At 39.3% G+C, this 21,515-nt stretch overlaps 1 protein-coding gene across 1 annotated transcript in view; it reads right to left on the bottom strand.

Moving 5' to 3' along the window:
• Positions 1-20,661, bottom strand: part of LOC139457101 (protein turtle homolog B-like) — a 35,689-nt gene extending 15,028 nt beyond the window's left edge. The window contains exons 1-4 of the mRNA XM_071238538.1: positions 20,583-20,661; positions 20,028-20,366; positions 3,932-4,213; positions 2,742-3,002 (exon numbers count right to left, since the gene is read on the bottom strand). Of these exons, the coding sequence (XP_071094639.1) occupies positions 2,742-3,002; positions 3,932-4,213; positions 20,028-20,366; positions 20,583-20,661 (961 nt within the window). The remainder of the gene's footprint in view (positions 1-2,741; positions 3,003-3,931; positions 4,214-20,027; positions 20,367-20,582) is intronic.
• Positions 20,662-21,515: the final 854 nt, after the last annotated feature.

The raw sequence follows: 21,515 nt of genomic DNA, 5'->3' as shown, positions 1-21,515 counted from the left end.
ACCTGGATCATCAACAGTATGGCAAACACTGTCACATGTGGCATGCTTGACAGATAGGTGTATACGAAATACTCGTTGTGTCAAAAGAACGATGAATGCCAATCACGTGTATGACGTCACTGCCGGGTTAGCTGCCGTCACCTGACATGTCAGCTGGACATTCTGCTGACCTAAATAGACTCTGTGTGGCCGACAGGTAGGGCTTCCTTGTGTCTCTAGAACAACATCTGGGTTGGTGCAGCAATGAACAAGTGACAATATGACATACTCTAACAACAAAATTGCCACCTCAAAGTCACTTATAGATAATGAAAGTCTGGGAAATATGAGTTATTAAGATATGTAGATCATCAACAGTATGACAAACACTATCACATGTGACATGCTTGACAGATACGTGTGTAAGAAACACTCTATGTTTCAAAAGAACGATGAAAATATATCAACTCACGAGACATGCACAAATTAAACCATGCAGTTAACACTTCCGTTTAATCGCAACTGAAACTAAACGCTAAATGTGATCTTGTTGATTTCAAAGATTTGTCAATTGAAACTACAAGGAAGTGTCAGTTTTGTCAGTTTGCAGTAATATTTCATTGCTTATCGTATGACTGGAAAGGTTGTACAGATAAAGGTAATGACTGGATCGTTCAAAATGAAACGATCGTTCAAAATGCATTTACAAAAATAACATGGTCTTCTCTCTAGTATTGCAAAAGGAATTCACATGTAGATGTCTGTTTAGCTGTATATGGTCTTATTTCGGGTTGTTTTCAAAGGCGTGACTTGTTAATGCGTAATAAAAAACATGTGAGTGATGACATCACAAGCGGAAAAAACAGGGGGCACGAATGCAATATGAACACATTACAGGACAAAGGTCAAGGTCGGGAGACCTCAATCCCGTGTGTCCATTATACATGCCAACCACCGCCTGTAAGGTCCTGTTCACGGTCGAAATCATTGAAGAGATCACACGTTGTGAAGTGCTAGCTCACGCGACCCGAAATGCACGTGCAAACTGTTGTCTGAGGTTCAGGATGATGCTTTCATACGTTACGTTCCAACTCTTCCTATTGGTGTTCTATGGTGTTCATATCTTGATGTAGATTGCCACGACAGGACATGTCCGTAGGAATGCTGCTGTTACACATGCGGTATGCGATCCTGTTTAAAGATCAGTGAGACTGATTCAAACAGTAATCACTCATATCACAGCATGTTAGCTTTATGGGGGAGAACTGTCCGAAGTTATGCATGTTTGATTGATGATTGCCAGTTGATGGTTCGTGATACGGCTGAAAAGTTGCCTCACAATAGCAGCAGGCCCTAAAGTTGTCTGGCACATGCTCACGGTGAGTTCCACCTGAATGGGAGATTGTCACACACATTCAAGCATAACTAGGTAAATGGCACTTCCTAAAGGGCATTGTGGGTCCATAGCTTTCGGCAATGGGAGTCTTGCCAATTAACACTTATCAGAAGGGTACACAAAGTACGTGATCCAGACTACCAGTTGTCAGACTGTCATTTTTGTAGAAGCATCGGTAGTTGAGTTGGTTAGAACACTGACTTTGTGTGATGGCGATTAGGTGCCTCTCTCTTGCAGTGTTGGTTCGAATCTGTACTTTACTAAGAAAGTATTTTCCAAAATATAACATTTGTTACATTTGACCACTTCCTAAATGACATTGTGTGTTTATATATCTGCACTAAATATCAACACTGACTGTAACACTGTCACCAGTGTAGACTATATACTTACACTGAACATCAACACTGACTGTAACACTATCACTAGTGTAGACTAAATACTTACACTGAACATCAACACTGACTGTAACACTTTCAACAGTGTAGACTATATACTTACAATGAACATCAACACTGACTGTAACACTGTCACCAGTGCAGACTATATACTTACACTAAATATCAACACTGACTGTAACACTGTCACCAGTATAGACTATATACTTACACTGAACATCAACACTGACTGTAACACTATCACTAGTTGTAGACTAAATACTTACACTGAACATCAACACTGACTGTAACACTTTCAACAGTGTAGACTATATACTTACACTGAACATCGACACTGACTGTAACACTGTCACCAGTGTAGACTATAAACTTACACTAAACATCAAGACTGACTGTAACACTGTCACCAGTGTAGACTACATACTTACACTGAACATCGACACTGACTGTAACACTGTCACCAGTGTAGACTACATACTTACACTGAACATCGACACTGACTGTAACACTGTCACCAGTGTAGACTATATACTCACACTGAACATCAACACTGTCTGTATCACTGTCACCAGTGTAGACTATATATTTACACTGAACATCAACACTGACTGTAACACTGTTACCAGTGTAGACTATATATTTACACTGAACATTAACACTGACTGTAACACTGTCACTAGTGTAGACTATATACTTACACTGAACATCAACACTGACTGTATCACTGTCACTAGTGTAGACTATATACTTACACTGAACATCAACACTGACTGTAACACTGTCACTAGTGTAGACTATATACTTACACTGAACATCAACACTGACTGTAACACCTTCACTAGTGTAGACTATACACTTACACTGAACATCAACACTGACTGTAACACTGTCACCAGGGTAGACTATATACTTACACTGAATATCAACACTGGCTGTAACACTGTCACCAGTGCAGACTATATACTTACACTGAACATCGACACTGACTGTAACACTGTCACCACTCCCGTGTGTATTGGAAGGCTGACATCTGTAGGAGCCTGTTTTAGATCTGTCAGCTTGTCCTAGACTCAGAGTGGCTCCACTGCTGAAGCCTGTTCCATTGTGTAACCACCTGTAGGTACATCCTGGTCTACAGAGGGCGGAGCACGTGATTGATGGAAGAGCCTGATGTTCTGTCACAGTGTAGGAGGAGGTGGAGGGGGTCAGGGAGATCAGGTAGGGGCCATCTGGAATACATAGTAATGTCGCATATCAGAAATATTCAAGCCTGTATCTTAACGCGTTTGGGCCAGACAAAACCTTTGTTGACTCTACCTGCTTTTTGCCAATTCAATGATAGTTCAAAGAAGGAAACAAATATTCCGCGAATCAATCTGACAGAATTGCCACCAATTAAACATGTTATGAACAATGTACCTTGTACAGCCGACTGAATATTTTCTCTCGGTTCTTTTTATCTTTTCGAGTGGTGGGGTAGCCTAGTGGTTAGCCTTAATCAGCCTTATCGCTAAGAATATGAAATCCACTCAGTTTAAAATCTAATGTTGCCTCACGGACTCGTCTGATATTTGATTTGAGATCTATGATAAGACATAGAATACACAATCTCCCAAACTTTTGTAATTAAACACAATTCCTGGAAGATTGAGTGCCAGTTTCCCCTGTAGTTCCCCTTATTAAGGTGTAGTGACTTATATATCTTGCACTGTTGTAAACTGCATCCACATAATATGAGCAAAATCAAATCACATGGCTGGTGTGCCGTGTCAAACAATAAACAAACTATGCAAAGAAAGTATCATCATATAACGGGATGTCACATGATCAACAAAGTATATGAACAAAGTGCCATCATGTAATGAACAAACAATCTGTAGTGATGATACACTATTTCATAATAAATTATATTCAATATACGATCAATAAATCAGATTATATCCGAGTATAATCTTAAAACAAAGATTACACAAGCGAATAGGAATATAATAAACTAGTCCCCCTAACCGCCGATGCCATTTCAAAATATCATAGTTTAAAACTGCTTCCTGTCTCTTGAAAGCATTCGTTTTCATGTTTGCAATTACATGTGTTGAGATTGACCATTCGAGATTCATTAGAGTGAGACATGAATAAGCAACGTGTTTACAGTACTCACACTGAGGCTCCATGTTGTAGCCCTGGCTCCACTCTGACTCCAGACCCTGACTTTCTATCGCTCTACATCTGTAGCTGTGACTGTCCCGGGAACTCACTGTGAAGATGTAGGGGGAACCAGGGGAGGTAACTGTGATGTCAGTGTTGTTACGCTGCCAAGTGTAGGTCAAGGTCAGGTTATGGTCAGCTGGGACAGTGGTAGAAGTGGAGTTGCAGGTCAAGGTCACTTGCTGGTTGTAGACAGGAGTTGTGGACACTGGGCGGCCGGGTGTTGTGGGCTTGCCTGTTACAGGGATTCGTGTCAGGAATGTACTATAAGTCATGTGGTTATGTGCCAGCATAGAAAATGTAAATATACACTACATATGTTGCTCAGTCTACTGTGTATCTGAAATACATTTATATGGAATATCTCTCGCGTTATCTTGACAGAGTTCAGGTACCTGAAGTAGTACAACATACTTAGTTTCAACTATTTGTAATGTTATAAAACACTAACTCTGTGCCAGTGTGTTTCACCGTTGGATAGATATGTGTTCGTTCTATAAAATACTGACTTTCACAAATGTGTGACAACGTGATTTGTGACCGACATGTCACGATATCTTGATTTCGGGTTTAATTTCAGAAGTCGTGAAAGTAAAGATGTGACAGTTTGACAGTGTAAGATATCATGCAATCACGTCAGTATGATGTCGGATGTGATCTCTGTGATGTCGACTGTTTGTTCCTCTATCTCTACCTTCATTTTCATAATAGTAACAAATTAACGTGATAAACGCCTAAACTCAACGTGAATCCACTTTTATAGGTAGACACATTGTTTGTCTACACTTTGGTTAAAGTAACAACTTTACATATGAAATAGATATATGACTCCAAATAAGCGTCTGGGTGGAACACAAAAGTGTAAAATGGCAGTTTAATATATTATTAAACAATGATTGTAACTGTAATACATTGTTTCTGTTGATGTTTGGTAGCAGTTCACTGGATTGTATTTTGACGAGTATTAGTTGTCGGGAATGTAATATAATTTAATGTAATCAGTGGTGAGGAAGTTATTATATTCAGATGCTCAAATTATCTGTAAACTTCTAGAATGGATGGATGTCAAGCGTTAAAGAAAGAAGTGACACTGAACTTATATTTTCTTCAAGGTTAATCTGGTCTAAAGCTTGTGAAACTATTTCGTCACAAGCTAGAAAGTCATGTTCTCTGTTATTTCAACTTATGAAAACTTATCCGGATATATCTTTGAAGACAATTGTTGCTTTGTTTGATTACAAAATTGCACCCACTCGGTATTATGGTAGTGAAATCTGGGTATATACATACAGGGGATCTAAAGAAAGAGTACAAAGTTTATTCTTTAAAAGAATTTTGAAACTTGGAAAACAAGCACCTTCAAGTGTCGTTTTGGGCGAAGTTGGCTGTTATTATCTATCTATAAATTATTCTAACAGGTGTATAACATATTGGTGTAGAGTTATTCGTTACTCCTATGCCTGTTATAAAATGTTATAGTCACACGATGCGATTGGGGCTTTGAACTGGGTTTCACATGTCATGATGTTTTAATTCCAAACAGGTTTTGCTTATGTCTGGATTGCGTAGGAGTTTCATAACTATGTGTAAAGAGAGAGGTGTTGGTTTGGAGATACAGAAATGGTTTCAAAAGATTACCAGCTCACATTTTCTGTCACACAATAAGTCATACAAGTCATTACTAACGTAAAATGTTAGTGGCGTAACGATACATCGAACTATCGATTGATTGCGATTGCTTGTCTCACGATAGTACAATATGGATTGCAACTTGAAACAATCGATACTATTGGCGATAGTTTGTTTAACTATCGATAGTTTCGATAGTTAATTTGTTTGGTACATTAACTTTCTTAAAAAACATAGAAACAACTCCTATGATCATCTAACCTCTGTCGTGCTTTCGTTTGGATTGCACTACTTTGTCTGCTTGATTTAGAGTTACGTCCCTTAGCTACTCGTTGCTAGGCAACATTGACAAGTTGGCGGACGCCACATGTCAGTTCGAAATTGTCGTCAATAAGGCAGGCAAATCGTGGGTATTGGACCATTTTGGCTTTGTCAAAACGCAAAACGAGACAGACAAGCAAAAAGTAAGTTGTAGAATCGGTCAGATAATTCTAAAGTATTCAGGCAATACTACTAATCTGACCGACCACTTGACAAGAGGGCACCCAGATATTCGTCCACGTAAAAAAGGGGAATCAAATACTAGTCATTCTATCACATTCATTCACATTGGTGCTAAAACACTGCAGTAACCTAAGACTTTACCAGTTACATGAAGTGAAATTTTGTATTAAAATGTTTTTGAGAGGTCAATTTGAACTTGCTTTCTTTTCATTTCTTGTTTTCTTTACACATAGTATCAGAAAGTTATAATTAGTTTGATGGTGTCAGTCAAAATGCTGAAATATATGCTGCTAAACCCTGTTATAATTGCAAGTGAAAAATATCGCAATAGTATCGCAATAGTAGGGCCACTATTGCAATAGTATCCCAATGGTTGTTTTAACTATCGCAATAGTATCGCAATAATCGATTGATTGCGATTGCTTGTCTCACGATAGTACACTATCGATTGTAACTTAAAACAATCGATACTATTGGCGATAGTTTGTCTAAGTATCGCAATAGTCAAAAATGCCTAAATAGTCACCCCTATTAGATGTATATCACATCGGATGTTTCAGATAAAGACTTGATCTGTGTATTAGCTAAGTTCCACAATCTTGCTCATAGTTTGAAAATACAAAAACTGCGTTATGGTAAAAACAATGTGAAAACAAATGTTGATCAGCTGCTGCTGTGACCATTGTGATGAAATAGTTGTTGAGGACGAGTACCATTTTGTACTAGTCTGTTCATATTATAAGAAAAGAAAAAATGCATTTATTCCACAATATACCATAAACATCCTTCTCAACACATTCAACAATCAAAGGTTTGGCTTTGTATCTGAAGAGAAATTTGAAAAACGCAAAAAACAAACAAACATAATTATGTTTTATGTATTACATCACATATCACGGCAAAATAGTAAATCAGTTGTGTGAGATCCACAAATAAATAAGATATAAATGTGTTGTACTCTGTGCAACGAGACCTCCAAAACTAAAATAAAGAATCTTGACACTGAACTGGTATGGCACTGTGTAAAGAGTGCTCGAAGCTGGTTTGTCTAATTGAATGGAGAGGGTGCGTGCCTGTCTCATCTCACATTCCATCTCATATTACATCAAGAACAGATGTCATGTGAAGAGCACTTTTCACCTCGGTTTCTCAACTTATGCCTATCTCGGAAGCTTGACTATGGGTGGATAGGTAACTGTTATCATCAATGTATTTTTTGCGTCCACCACTGCCATCATATTTTGTATTTGATACTGCCATTGAATATTGTACTATCACTCTATTGGCTACTGCCATTGTAATTACTGTGCAGTAATTTGTATTGATTTGTAAACCTAGTTAACTGTGTAATACATTTGTTGACTGTATACTGTTTGTTGGTTGTTTTGTTGGTTTCCCGCAAAAATTCTTTTACGAACATATTTCTAGATTAACTAACTGTTTCAGTTTGTGAATCGACACGTAACACAAGTATAAGCAATGTCTTGTCAGTTGACAACATCTTTCCATTTTCGACAGAGCTTTGACAACAAGTTATAGATAATGAGTGTGAATAATAACAAATAATTGATATTGCTGTTCAGCATACATTAAAGGAAGCTGAAAAAACATTAGTCTCTCCTACAGACCCCAGACAGGCCTACATCTGCCATAACAATCACCCCAAGCAATTCCACATCACTCATCCCATTCTCACTTTCCTTCCAGCCTATATTCGTAGCCAAGTTGTGTGCCCCCACAGGGATCTCCAGGTTACGGGATACAAATGTATACCTATCTCAGGATCCCTTATGCAGACAATATGTGTAACCTTTTTTAAATTGATGTAAGGAAAGGCGTTAAATTAATGTGAAGAACAGGTTAAACTCTTCCCTTATTGAGAAATTAGTTGTTATAGCCGTAGCAACTACAACAGAAACCAAAACGTGTGTGAAATATACACCGTTTATACGATGCAGCAAATGTTTACAGTTTTCAGAAACAAATGCTATTTTCCCAAAACAATACCTTGTAAACACGAAATATATATTTCATTTTGTGGACTATTATACTGTTATTGAAAGAGATATATAGCTTGGAATATTGGATACACCATTAAAACTTATTTATCATGACATTTTCGAAACCGTGCAATTTCAGGGATATGACTTGTTATGACAAATAGTGGTTACACAATTATGATTCTTCTTTTCGTGTAGATGACCTTTTGTAATAACTGCCACACGCACAGTACAATTTATGCAACTGTGAACAGAACAAGCTGCCAGCTGTACAATACAATTTGACAACTCTGAACAGAACAAACTGCCACCCGGACAATCATATGTGTACAACTCTGAACAGAACAAACTGTCACCCGTACACTACAATGTGTGCAACTTTAAAAAGAACAAGCTGCCACCCGTACAATACAATGTGAACAACCCTGAACTGAACAAACTGCCATCCGTACAGTACAATATGTACAACCCTGAACTGAACAAACTGCCATCCGTACAGTACAATATGTACAACTCTGAACAGAACACACTGCCACCCGTACAGTGCAATGTGTACAACACTGAATAGAACAAACTGCCACCCGTACAATACAGTATGTACAACTCTCAACAGAACAAACTGCCACACGCAGAGTTCAAATTTTACAACTCTGAACTGAGCAAACTGCAACCCGTACAATACAATGTGGGCAACTCTGAACAGAACAAACTGCCATCCGTACTAAACAATATGTACAACTCTGAACAGAACAAACTGCCACCTGTACAATACAATGTGTACAACTTTGAACAGCACAAACTGCCACACGTACAATACAATTTGACCACTCTGAACAGACCAAACTGCCATCCATACAATCAAATGTGTAAAACTCTCAACAGAACAAACTTTCACCCGTACAATACAATGTGTGCAACATTAAAAAGAACAAGCTGTCACCCGTACAATACAATTTGACAACTCTGAACCGAACAAACTGCCAGCCGTACAATACAATGTGTGCAACTTTGTACAGAACAAGCTGCCACCCATACGATCAAATGTGTACAACTCTGAACAGAACAACCTGCCACCCGGACATTACAATCTGTACAACTCTGAATTGAAAAAACTGCCACGTACTCACAAAAACAAAAGTGTACAACTTTGAACAGAGCAAACTGTCACCCGTAGAATACAATTTATACAACTCTCAACAGAACAAACTGTCACCCGTACAATACAATGTGTGCAACTTTGAAAAGGACAAGCTGCCACCTGTACAATAAAATTTGACAACTCTCAACAGAACAAACTACCACCCGTCCAATACAATGTGTACAACTCTGAACTGAACAAACTGCTACCAGTACAATCAAATGTGTACAACTCTGAAAAGTACAAACTGCCTGTCGTTCAGTACAATGTCTAAAACTCTGAACAGAACAAACTGCCACCTGTACAATACAATGTGTACAACTCTGAACAGAAGAAAGGGCCACCTGTACAATACCATGTGTGCAACTTTGAACAGAACTAGCTGTCACCCGTACAGTTCAATGTCACAACTCTGAACAGAACAAACTGCCACCCGTACAATGGAATGTGTACAACTCTGAACAGAACAAACTGCCACCCGTACAGTGGAATGTGTACAACTCTGAACAAAACAAACTGCCACTAGCACAGTACAATGTGTACAACTCTGATCAGAAAATAACTGCCACCAAGTAAAATCAAATGTGTTCAACATCGAAGCGAACAAACTGCCACCCGTACCATACAATGTGTACAACATTTCAAACTACTACCTGTACAACACAATACGTACAACTCTGAACTGAACAAACTGCCACCCTCACGATACAATGTGTACAACTCTGAACAGAACAAACTCCCACCCTTACGATACAATGTGTACAACACTGAACAGAACAAACTACAACCCGTACAGTACAATGTGTACAACACTGAACAGAACAAACTGACACCTGTACAATACAATGATTTCAACTCTGAACAAAACAAGCTGCCACCCTTACAAAACAATGATTTCAACTCTAAACAGAACAAACTGCCACCCGTACAAAACAATGTGTTCAACTCTGAACAGAACAACCGGACACCCGTACAATACAATGTGTACAACTCTGAACTGAACAAACTGCCACCCGTACAATCAAATGTGTACAACTCTGAACAGAACAAGCTGCCATACGTACAATACAATGTCTACAACTCTGAATTGAAAAACTTGCAACGTACCCGTACAATCAAATGTGTTCAAATCTGAACAGAACAAGCTGCCCCCCTTAAAAAACAATGTGTACAACTCTAAACAGAACAAATTGCCACACGTACAGTAAAATGTGTACAACTCTGAAAGGAAAAAACCTCCCTCTGTACAATACAATGTGTACAACTCTGAACAGAACAAATTGCCACACGTACAGTAAAATGTGTAAACTGTGAAAAGAAAAAAAACTGCCACCTACACAATACAATTTGTGCAACGTTGAAGAGAACAAACAGCCACCCGTACAATACAAGTTGACAACTCTGAACAGAACAAACTATCCACATGTACAATCCAATGTGTACAACCCTGAACTGAACAAACTGTCACCCGTACAATCAAATGTGTACAACTCTGAACAGAACAAGCTGCCATACGTACAATACAATGTCTACAACTCTGAATTGAAAAACTTGCAACGTACCCGTACAATCAAATGTGTTCAAATCTGAACAGAACAAGCTGCCCCCCTTAGAATACAATGTGTACAACTCTGAACAGAACAAATTGCCACACGTACAGTAAAATGTGTACAACTCTGAAAGGAAAAAAACCTCCCTCTGTACAATACAATGTGTACAACTCTGAACAGAACAAATTGCCACACGTACAGTAAAATGTGTAACCTGTGAAAAGAAAAAAAACTGCCACCTAGACAATACAATTTGTGCAACGTTGAAGAGAACAAACAGCCACCCGTACAATACAAGTTGACAACTCTGAAAAGAACAAACTATCCACATGTACAATCCATTGTGTACAACCCTGAACTGAACAAACTGCCACCCGTACAATCAAATGTTTACAACTCTGAACAGAGCAAACTGCCATCCGTACAATACAATGTCTACAACTCTAAACAGAACAAACTGCCATCCGCAAAGTACAATGTGTACAACACTGAAGAGAACAAACTGCCACCCGTACAATACAATGTGTACAACTCTGAACTGAAAAAAATGCCACCCGTACAGTACAATGTATACAACTCTGAACTGAACAAACTGCCACCCTCACGATACAATGTCTACAACTCTAAACAGAACAAACTGCCATCAGCAAAGTACAATGTGTACAACACTGAAGAGAACAAACTGCCACCCGTACAATACAATGTGTACAACTCTGAACTGAGAAAAATGCCACCCGTACAGTACAATGTGTACAACACTGAACAGAACAAACTGCCACCTGTACGGTACAATGTGTACAACACTGAACAGAACAAAATGCCACCCGTAATATACAATGTGCACAACTCGAAACAGAACAAACTGCCACCCGTACAGTACAATGTGTACAACACTAAACAGAACAAACTGCCACCCGTACTATACAATCTGTACAGCTCGAAACAGAACAAACTGCCGTCCGTCCAGTACAATGTGTGAAAAACATGGAACAGAACAAACTGCCACCCATACTATACAATGTGTACCACTCGAAACAGAACAACCGGACACCCGTCCAATGCGATGTGTACAACTGTGAACTGAACAAACTGCCACGCGTACAATCGCAAGTGTACAACTCTGAATAGAAAAAGCTGCCATGCTTACAATACAATTTGTACAACTCTGAATTGAAAAACTTGCAACGAACCCGTACAATAAAATGTGTACATCTCTGAACAGAACAAGCTGCCACCCTTACAATACAATGTGTACAACTCTGAACGGAAAAGCTGCCACCTGTTTAATCAAACTTGTACAACTCTGAAAAGAACAAACTGCCACACGCACAGTACATTGTGTACAACTCTGAACTGAACAAACTGCCACACCTACAATACAATATGTACAACTCAAAACAGAAAAAACTGCCACCCGTCCAGTTCAATGTGTACAACTCTGAGCAAAACAACCTGCCACCCATACAATCAAATGTGTACAACGCTGAACTGAAAAAACTGCCACCCGTACAGTACAATGTGTACAACTCTGAACTGGACAAATTGCCACCCTCACGATACAATGTGTACAACACTGAACAGAACAAACTGCCACTCGTACGGTACAATGTGTACAACTCTGAACAGAACAAAATGCCACCCGTACTATACAATGTGCACAACTCGAAACAGAACAAACTGCCACCCGTACAGTACAATGTGTACAACACTGAAGAGAACAAACTGCCACCCGTACAGTACAATGTGTACAACACTAAACAGAACAAACTGCCACCCGTACTTTACAATCTGTACAACTCGAAACAGAACAAACTGCCGTCCGTCCAGTACAATGTGTGAAAAACATGGAACAGAACAAACTGCCACCCGTACTATACAATGTGTACAGCTCTGAACAGAACAACTGGACACCCGTCCAATGCGATGTGTACAACTGTGAACTGAACCAACTGCCACACGTACAATGGCATGTGTACAACTCTGAACAGAAAAAGCTGCCATGCTTACAATACAATTTCTACAACTCTGAATTGAAAAACTTGCAACGAACCCGTACAATAAAATGTGTACACCTCTGAAAAGAACAAACTGCCACCCGTACAATACAAGTTGACAACTATGAAAAGAAGAAACTGCCAAACGTACAATCAAATGTTCTGAGAAGAGGAAACTGCCATCCGTGTTTGGGTTTATATTGTACGATGGGGTTCGTGGTGTATGTTGGCCCAAATGTTGTGTGGGGAGTTACAACTCTGAACAGAACAAACTGGCACACGACAGTACACTGTGTACAAGTTTGAACAGAACAAACAGCCACCCGTGCAGTACAATGTGTACATCTCTGAACTAAACAAACTGCCACCCATACAGAACAATGTGTACAACTCTGAAAAGAACAAACTGCCACACATACAATACAATGTGTGCAACTTTGAACAGAACAAGCTGCCACACCTACAATACAATGTGTACAACTCTGAACAGAACAAACTGCCACACGTACAGTACAATGTGTACAACTCTGAACAAAGCAAACTGCTACCCGTACAATGCAATGAATACATTTCTGAAAACAAAAAACTGCCACCTGTACAATACAATTTGTGCAACTTTGAACAGAAAATACTGCAACCCGTACAATACAATTTGACAACTCTGAACGGAACAAACTGCCAACCGTACAGTACAATGTGTACAACTCTGAAAAGAAAAAACTGCCACCCGTTTAATCAAACTTGTACAACTCTGAAAAGAACAAACTGCCACACGCACAGTACATTGTGTACAACTCTGAAAAGAACAAACTGCCACACCTACAATACCATATGTACAACTCTAAACAGAAAAAAACTGCCACCTGTACAGTACAATGTGTACAACTCTGAGCAAAACAACCTGCCACCCATACAATCAAATGTGTACAACTCTGAAAGGAACAAACTGCCACCTGTACAGTACAATGTGTACAACTCTGAGCAAAACAACCTGCCACCCATACAATCAAATGTGTACAACTCTGAAGGGAACAAACTGCCACCCGTACAGTACAATGTGTACAACTCTGAACAGAAAAAAACTGCCACCCGTTTAATCAAACTTGTACAACTCTGAAAAGAACAAACTGCCACAGGTACAATAAAATGTGTACAACACTGAACAGATCAAACTGCCACCCGTACAATTCAATTGGTGCAAGTTTCAACAGAACAAACTGCCACCCGTACAATTCAATGTGTACAACTCTGAACTGAGCAAACTTCCACCCGTACAACAAAATGTGTACAACACTGAACAGATCAAACTGCCACCTGTACAATACAATTGTTCCAAGTTTGAACAGAAGAAACTGCGACACGTACAATACAATGTGACAGAGCAAACTGCTATCCGTACAATACAATGTGTACAACTCTGAACTGAGCAAAACTGCCACGTGTACAGTACGATGTGTACAACTCTGAACGGAACAAACTGCCACCCGTTTAATCAAACTTGTACAACTCTGAAAAGAACAAACTGCCTCCTGTACAATACAATTTGAGCAAATTTGAACAGAACGAACTGCCACCCGTACAATACAAGTTGACAACTATGAAAAGAAGAAACTGCCACCCGTACAGTACGATGTGTACAACTCTGAACAGAACAAACTGGCACACGACAGTACACTGTGTACAAGTTTGAACAGAACAAACAGCCACCCGTGCAGTACAATGTGTACATTTCTGAACTAAACAAACTGCCACCCATACAGAACAATGTGTACAACTCTGAAAAGAACAAACTGCCATCCTTACAATACAATGTGTGCAACTTTGAACAGAACAAGCTGCCACACCTACAATACAATGTGTACAACTCTGAATAGAACAAACTGCCACACGTACAGTACAATGTGTACAACTCTTAACAAAGCAAACTGATACCCGTACAATGCAATGAATACATTTCTGAAAACAAAAAACTGCCACCTGTACAACACAATTTGTGCAACTTTGAACAGAAAATACTGCAACCCGTACAATACAATTTTTGACAACCGTATTTGACAACTCTGAACGGAACAAACTGCCACCCGTACAGTACAATGTGTACAACTGTGAAAAGAACAAACTGCCACCCGTTTAATCAAACTTGTACAACTCTGAAAAGAACAAACTGCCACACGCACAGTACATTGTGTACAACTCTCAACTGAACAAACTGCAACCCGTACAGTACAATGTGTCCAGCTCTGAGTAAAACAACCTGCCACCCATACAATCAAATGTGTACAACTCTGAACAGAACAAACTGCCACCTGTACAATACAATGTGTACAACTCTGAACGGAACAAACTGCCACCCGTAGAGTACAATGTGTACAACTCTGAACAGAACAAACTGCCACCCGTTTAATCAAACTTGTAAAACTCTGAAAAGAACAAACTGCCACACGCACAGTACATTGTGTACAACTCTGAACTGAACAAACTGCCACACCTACAATACACTGTGTACAACTCTAAACAGAAAAAAACTGCCACCCGTACAGTACAATGTGTACAACTCTGAAAAGAACAAACTGCCACCCGTTTAATCAAACTTGTACAACTCTGAAAAGAACAAACTGCCACACACACAGTACATTGTGTACAACTCTCAACTGAACAAACTGCAACCCGTACAGTACAATGTGTCCAGCTCTGAGTAAAACAACCTGCCACCCATACAATCAAATGTGTACAACTCTGAACAGAACAAGCTGCCACCTGTACAATACAATGTGTACAACTCTGAACAGAACAAACTGCCACCTGTACAATACAATGAGTACAACTCTGAACAGAACAAACTGCCACCTGTACAATCAAATGTGTACAACTCTGAACAGAACAAACTGCCACCTGTACAATACAATGTGTACAACTCTGAACAGAACAAACTGCCACCTGTACAATACAATGAGTACAACTCTGAACAGAACAAACTGCCACCTGTACAATACAATGTGTACAACTTTGAACAGCACAAACTGCCACACGTACAATACAATTTGACCACTCTGAACAGACCAAACTGCCATCCATCCACCCGTTTAATCAAACTTGTACAACTCTGTACAGTACAATGTGTACAACTCTGAGTAAAACAACCTGCCACCCATACAATCAAATGTGTACAACTCTGAACAGAACAAGCTGCCATCCATACGATCAAATGTGTACAACTCTGAACAGAACAACCTGCCACCCGTACATTACAATCTGTACAATTCTGAATTGAAAAAACTGCCACATACTCACAAAAACAAAAGTGTACAACTCTGAACAGAGCAAACTGTCACCCGTAGAATACAATTTGTACAACTCTCAACAGAACAAACAATCACCCGAACAATACAATGTGTGCAACTTTGAAAAAGGACAAGCTGCCACCTGTACAATAAAATTTGACAACTCTCAACAGAACAAACTGCCACCCGCATAAAACAACGTGTACAACTCTGAACTGAACAAACTGCCACACGTACAGTACAATGTGTACAACTCTCAACAGAACAAACTGCCACACGAACAATACAATGTGTGCATTTCTCAACAGAACAAACTGCCACCAGTACAATACAATGTGTACAACTCTGAAGAGAACAAACTGCCACCCGTACATTACAATGTGTACATCTCTGAACAGAACAAACTGCCACCCGTACAATACAATGTGTACAACTCTGAACTGAACAAACTACCCACCGTATAATACAATGTGTACAACTGTGAACAGAACAAACTGGCACACGACAGTACAATGTGTACAAGTTTGAACTGAACAAACTGCCACCCGTACAGTCAAATGCTAACAACTCTGAACAGAGCAAACTGTCATCCGTACAATACAATGTGTACAACTCTGAACTGAACAAAACTGCCACCCGAACAATACAATCTGTACAACTCTGAACAGAACAAACTGCCATCCGTTCTGTACAATGTGTACAACACTGAAGAGAACAAACTGCTACCCGTATAATACAATGTGTACAACTCTGAACAGAACAAACTGCCACACGTCCAATACAATTTGTGCAACTTTGAACAGACAAAACTGCAACCCGTACAATACAATTTAAAAACTCTGAACGGAACAAACTGCCATCCGTACAGTACAATGTGTACAACACTGAACTGAACAAACTGCCACCTGTTTAATCAATTTTGTACAACTCTGAACAGAACAAACTCCTACCTGTACAACACAATGTGTACAACTCTGAACAGAACAAACTGGCACCCGTACAATACAATGTGTGCAACTTTGAACAAAACAAACTGCCACCTGTACAATACAATTTGACAACTCTGAACAGAACAAACTGCTACCCGTATAATGCAATGAGTACAACTCTGAACAGAACAAGCTGCCACCCGTACAATATAATTTGACAACCCTGAACGGAACAAACTGCCACCTGTACAGTTTAATGTGTACATCTCTGAACAGAACAAACTACCACCTGTACAATACAATGTGTACAACTCTGAACAAAACAAACTGCTACCCGTACAATACAATGTGTACACGTCTGAACAGAACAAACTGCCACCCATACAATACAATTTGTGCAACTTTGAACAGAACAAGCTGCAACCCGTACAATACAATGTGTACAACTCGGAACTAAATAAACTACCACACGTACAATACAATGTGTACAACTCTGAACAGAACAAACTGCCATCCGTTCAGTACAATTTGTACAACACTGAAGAGAACAAACTGCCACCCGTATAATACAAAGTGTACAACTCTGAACAGAACAAACTGCCATACGTACAATACAATTTGTGCAACTTTGAATAGAAAAAACTGCAACCCGTACAATACAATTTAAAAACTCTGAACTGAACAAATTGCCACCTGTTTAATCAATTTTGTACAACTCTGAACAGGACAAACTGGCACCCGTACAATACAATGTGTACAACTCTGAACTGAACAAACTTCCACCTGTACAACACAATGTGTACGACTCGGAACTGAATAAACTACCACACGTATAATACAATGTGTACAACTCGGAACTGAATAAACTACCACACGCACAGTACAATGTGTACAACTCGGAACTGATATATTATCGGTAGCATCAAGGGAGACTGGGACCATGCTGTTTATAACAGACTAACATTTTGTTTGTTTCGTTAGTTTTGCTTAAGATGCATTTCGAATCATATGTTCCTATCTAATTACAGGAGCTATCTCTACTCTCTCCGCTTTACTAACATAAAGTCTCTGAAACGAAATTATTTATTTGTTAATTGGACTTGTAATATGGTTTTTTTCAGAGACGAGAGAATATCTTTATGAAAGCTGTGTGGAATATTTTACCATGCATTTCGAAAATAGTCGATTTTGATTGGTCAATCTGAGATATTAAATCACAAAAAAACCCTTTGATTTAAACAGCCGATTTGACGGCCACATCCCGTCGAAAGCTTATATTTTTAGAATTGTACTTCTTTTACAGTCATTATCAATAGGCATATTTAAATAATTACAACAATATTCAAAGGATATGTTGCAATACATTTCGTGCAGAAAACACGCTAGAAATCTGCAAAGAGAATGTATTTCAACTTTTCAAGTTTTGAGAGCAGTCAGGTTGCTATCTCACGCTTTTCTATATACGCCTTTGCCGTCATATTTTTTTCGTCACAATGAGTGTTATGACAGTCATAACAGTGACTCGCGGCGTAGAACGAAATCTCTGCAAAGCTTTATTAGTTTTATTTAGGGGAGCCCACCTCATGTTAGCCGTACTACATGCTTTCAATTGCCTTCATGGCCCGTATCAGTTCGAATGAAGTATTAACGTGTAAACAAACTGGTTAAGCATACACAGCGCCGTATTGTGTCTAAAGGTAGTCGTCGGTGATTCCGTAAATTCTGATCGACAACCAACACAAAACACTAGACTCAACCCACGCCCCTTCACTCCATATATTCGCTAACACCAAAGAGTTCCCGTTTTTATTAGTCATGCTAGAATGCGCGTTCAGTTCCAGATTCAATTTAGCGTAGTTAAATCTACAGGTAACCTAGATATACATGGAAAACACTGTCTGTTTCTCCACTAATTTGTAAATTGTTGTTAAATGTGTAATAAGTGAGAACAAGGTAACAAGGCTGAGCACATGACCGCGAAACGGTAACATTAACGTCAATACGCGGGGCGCCCTGGTGGATAAAGCGTTCGATCGTCACGCCGAAGAACTGGGTTTGATTCCCCACATGGATACAATGTGTGAAGCCCATTTCTGGTGTCCCCCGCAGTAATATTGCTGAAATACTCGCTCCTAAATAATGACCCATTGCATATGAGCTCATAAAAATCATAGTTGTGTTATCAGGGATGTTGCATATATTGTAAACAAGCCAGCGTCCGTGACAGAACATCCCTTATGTGATAGATTTTACTGAACAAAAAGAAGGATGCATTCAAAACTATCATCCTCGATTAAATGTCACTGTATTATTATCAACACCCCGGACTCATTCACTACAATACATGCGTATTGAATGTTACTCTTGGGTACTTTGATCACAAGGCGCCGCGATTCGCTGTGCAGAAACCTATGATCGTGGGTTCGAATCCCGGTTCGCCCCGATTATGTTTCTAGGTTTGTCAGCACCATACCCGTGCTCGTGGGTTTCACCGAAGTGATAAACGTCTGAGACCTACATCACTTCGGGCTTTCCTCCCACATTAAGCTGACACGCCGCGATATAACTGGAATACTGTTAAAAGCGGCGTTAAACCCAACTCACTCACTACTTTGATCACACATTGCGTGGATACAATCGTTCAAAAAGAGGACACCGGGAGACAGTTGGTAGTTATATCGCTGATAGGACACACATTATGTCAGACATATAGAAAAAAAATGAGAATACCAAATAGTAATGTATATTCATATTCATATACATGTATGTATGAATATATAGGAATGTTATAAAATTCACTTTGACTTTGCGTGATCATGTGTAGTGATCGTATGTTTAGGCTTGTTTGATGTCAACATAGTGTGTAAAATATACCTATATATCTTATCATTCATGTAACAGTGTATGGAGAGAAGTAAGGCACATAGTTCTAACTTATCTAGCAAGTTGGCATACGAAGATGTAACGATTTGACATACCGAGAGACAGTGCTGCTTATTAATCATTAATTAAATAGCCACTCACCCAGGACAACAAGTTTCTGTCCACAGTTCTGTATCACATCAGCAGTCCCTCCATTCCCACACGTGTATGTCCCTGCATCAGATGTCTGGATGTTGCTGAGGGTGAAGGTGACATTCCTGGCTGCTATGTTCCCCTGGTACACCAGTCTGCCTGTGTAGCTGCCAGTGGGGATGACAGACCCAGAACTAAACACTATGAACACAGTAGTACCAGCAGGACTGACGTTGAGGAAATTATTCCCTGTACCCAGACCTCCCTGTGGAATCTCCCAGCTGAACCTGGCTCTGTCAGACACTGCAGACAACACTGGACTGGCACTGGGTGCACCCGACACAACACCTACAATGTAAAAACTATTATAATATGTCATTTGACAGCTTCTTACATTACTCGAAACTACTCATGTCCTTTTTTGTGTAAAGTAAACATCAACATCAAAATAAGCTTTGGTACTTTTTATATTTAATGTGTATCTGTACATTGAAGAGATCCTAGTAATGTAAAGTGGGATTAAATATTATAATATACGTAGGCGTTTCATTCGTGCAGACACACCTGCAATCACAGATATGATGGCAGCAGATAACAACATGTCTGTTGTATGGCTCGTCGGTCCGATCTGAAATAAAGCCATAATGTATCAGTTCATTTGCATGCCATCAGAGAGTAATCATGACGAATGACGGGAAATGGATTACCTAACGAACATATACGGTATCCTACCTTATCGTTCGTGTGTTAGTTGTAGAAGCAAGAGTGGTGATATTGTTTTCAAATGTTATTCTGACAAAGAGCGAAAATATTTTTAACAAAACCATGAAATGTGCATTCAGCATGATATTATCCAATGTAATGTTATTATACCAAACACAGGTCATTATATATCATGTCATTCATACATCAGGATTTACCATGATCACTGTAGGTGAGCCGGCCGTTCTAAACTATTGTTTTAAAAGTGGTGTCCATCTAATTAGCGTACACCTTGTGTATTTGTTACTGAGAAAAGAGACAGTGGACGTGGGATTACCCTGATATGCAGTGAATGGTAATATATATCTTTATTTCTTGAAGGTCTTCTGTGGTAGAAAGGCCCAGAGTGAGATGTGGTAGGTGTATAGAATCCAAATATCCAGACTGTTTTTGTATATTTAATGTTTATACACCTGAATATACACACAAGAGCTTTCCCCGCTTAACGGCTCTTCAGGTGTAATGAAAACGTCAAGGTAGTCACAGGAGACACACAACAGCAGTATAATAGTGGGAGGTGTAAATACATTATAATGTGGGTGCACAAATATACATTGAAAAACATAAGGATATTTCAAAAGTTTTGACTGTCATTTATAGGCTATATATAGTTCAACACAATTATCACCATGGTAATATTAAGCACTCAGAGCCATACAAGATGTTATGATGCAATTGTTGAAGATGAGGAATTTAGTGGTATGCCCCAGTTTGGGATGAGTTCTCTCCCTTATC

Source organism: Haliotis cracherodii, unplaced genomic scaffold (assembly GCF_022045235.1).
Source record: "Haliotis cracherodii isolate W230 unplaced genomic scaffold, xgHalCrac1.p SCAF_12, whole genome shotgun sequence".
Taxonomy (NCBI): Eukaryota; Metazoa; Mollusca; class Gastropoda; order Lepetellida; family Haliotidae; genus Haliotis; species Haliotis cracherodii.
This window is presented reverse-complemented; position numbering and strand designations above follow the sequence as displayed.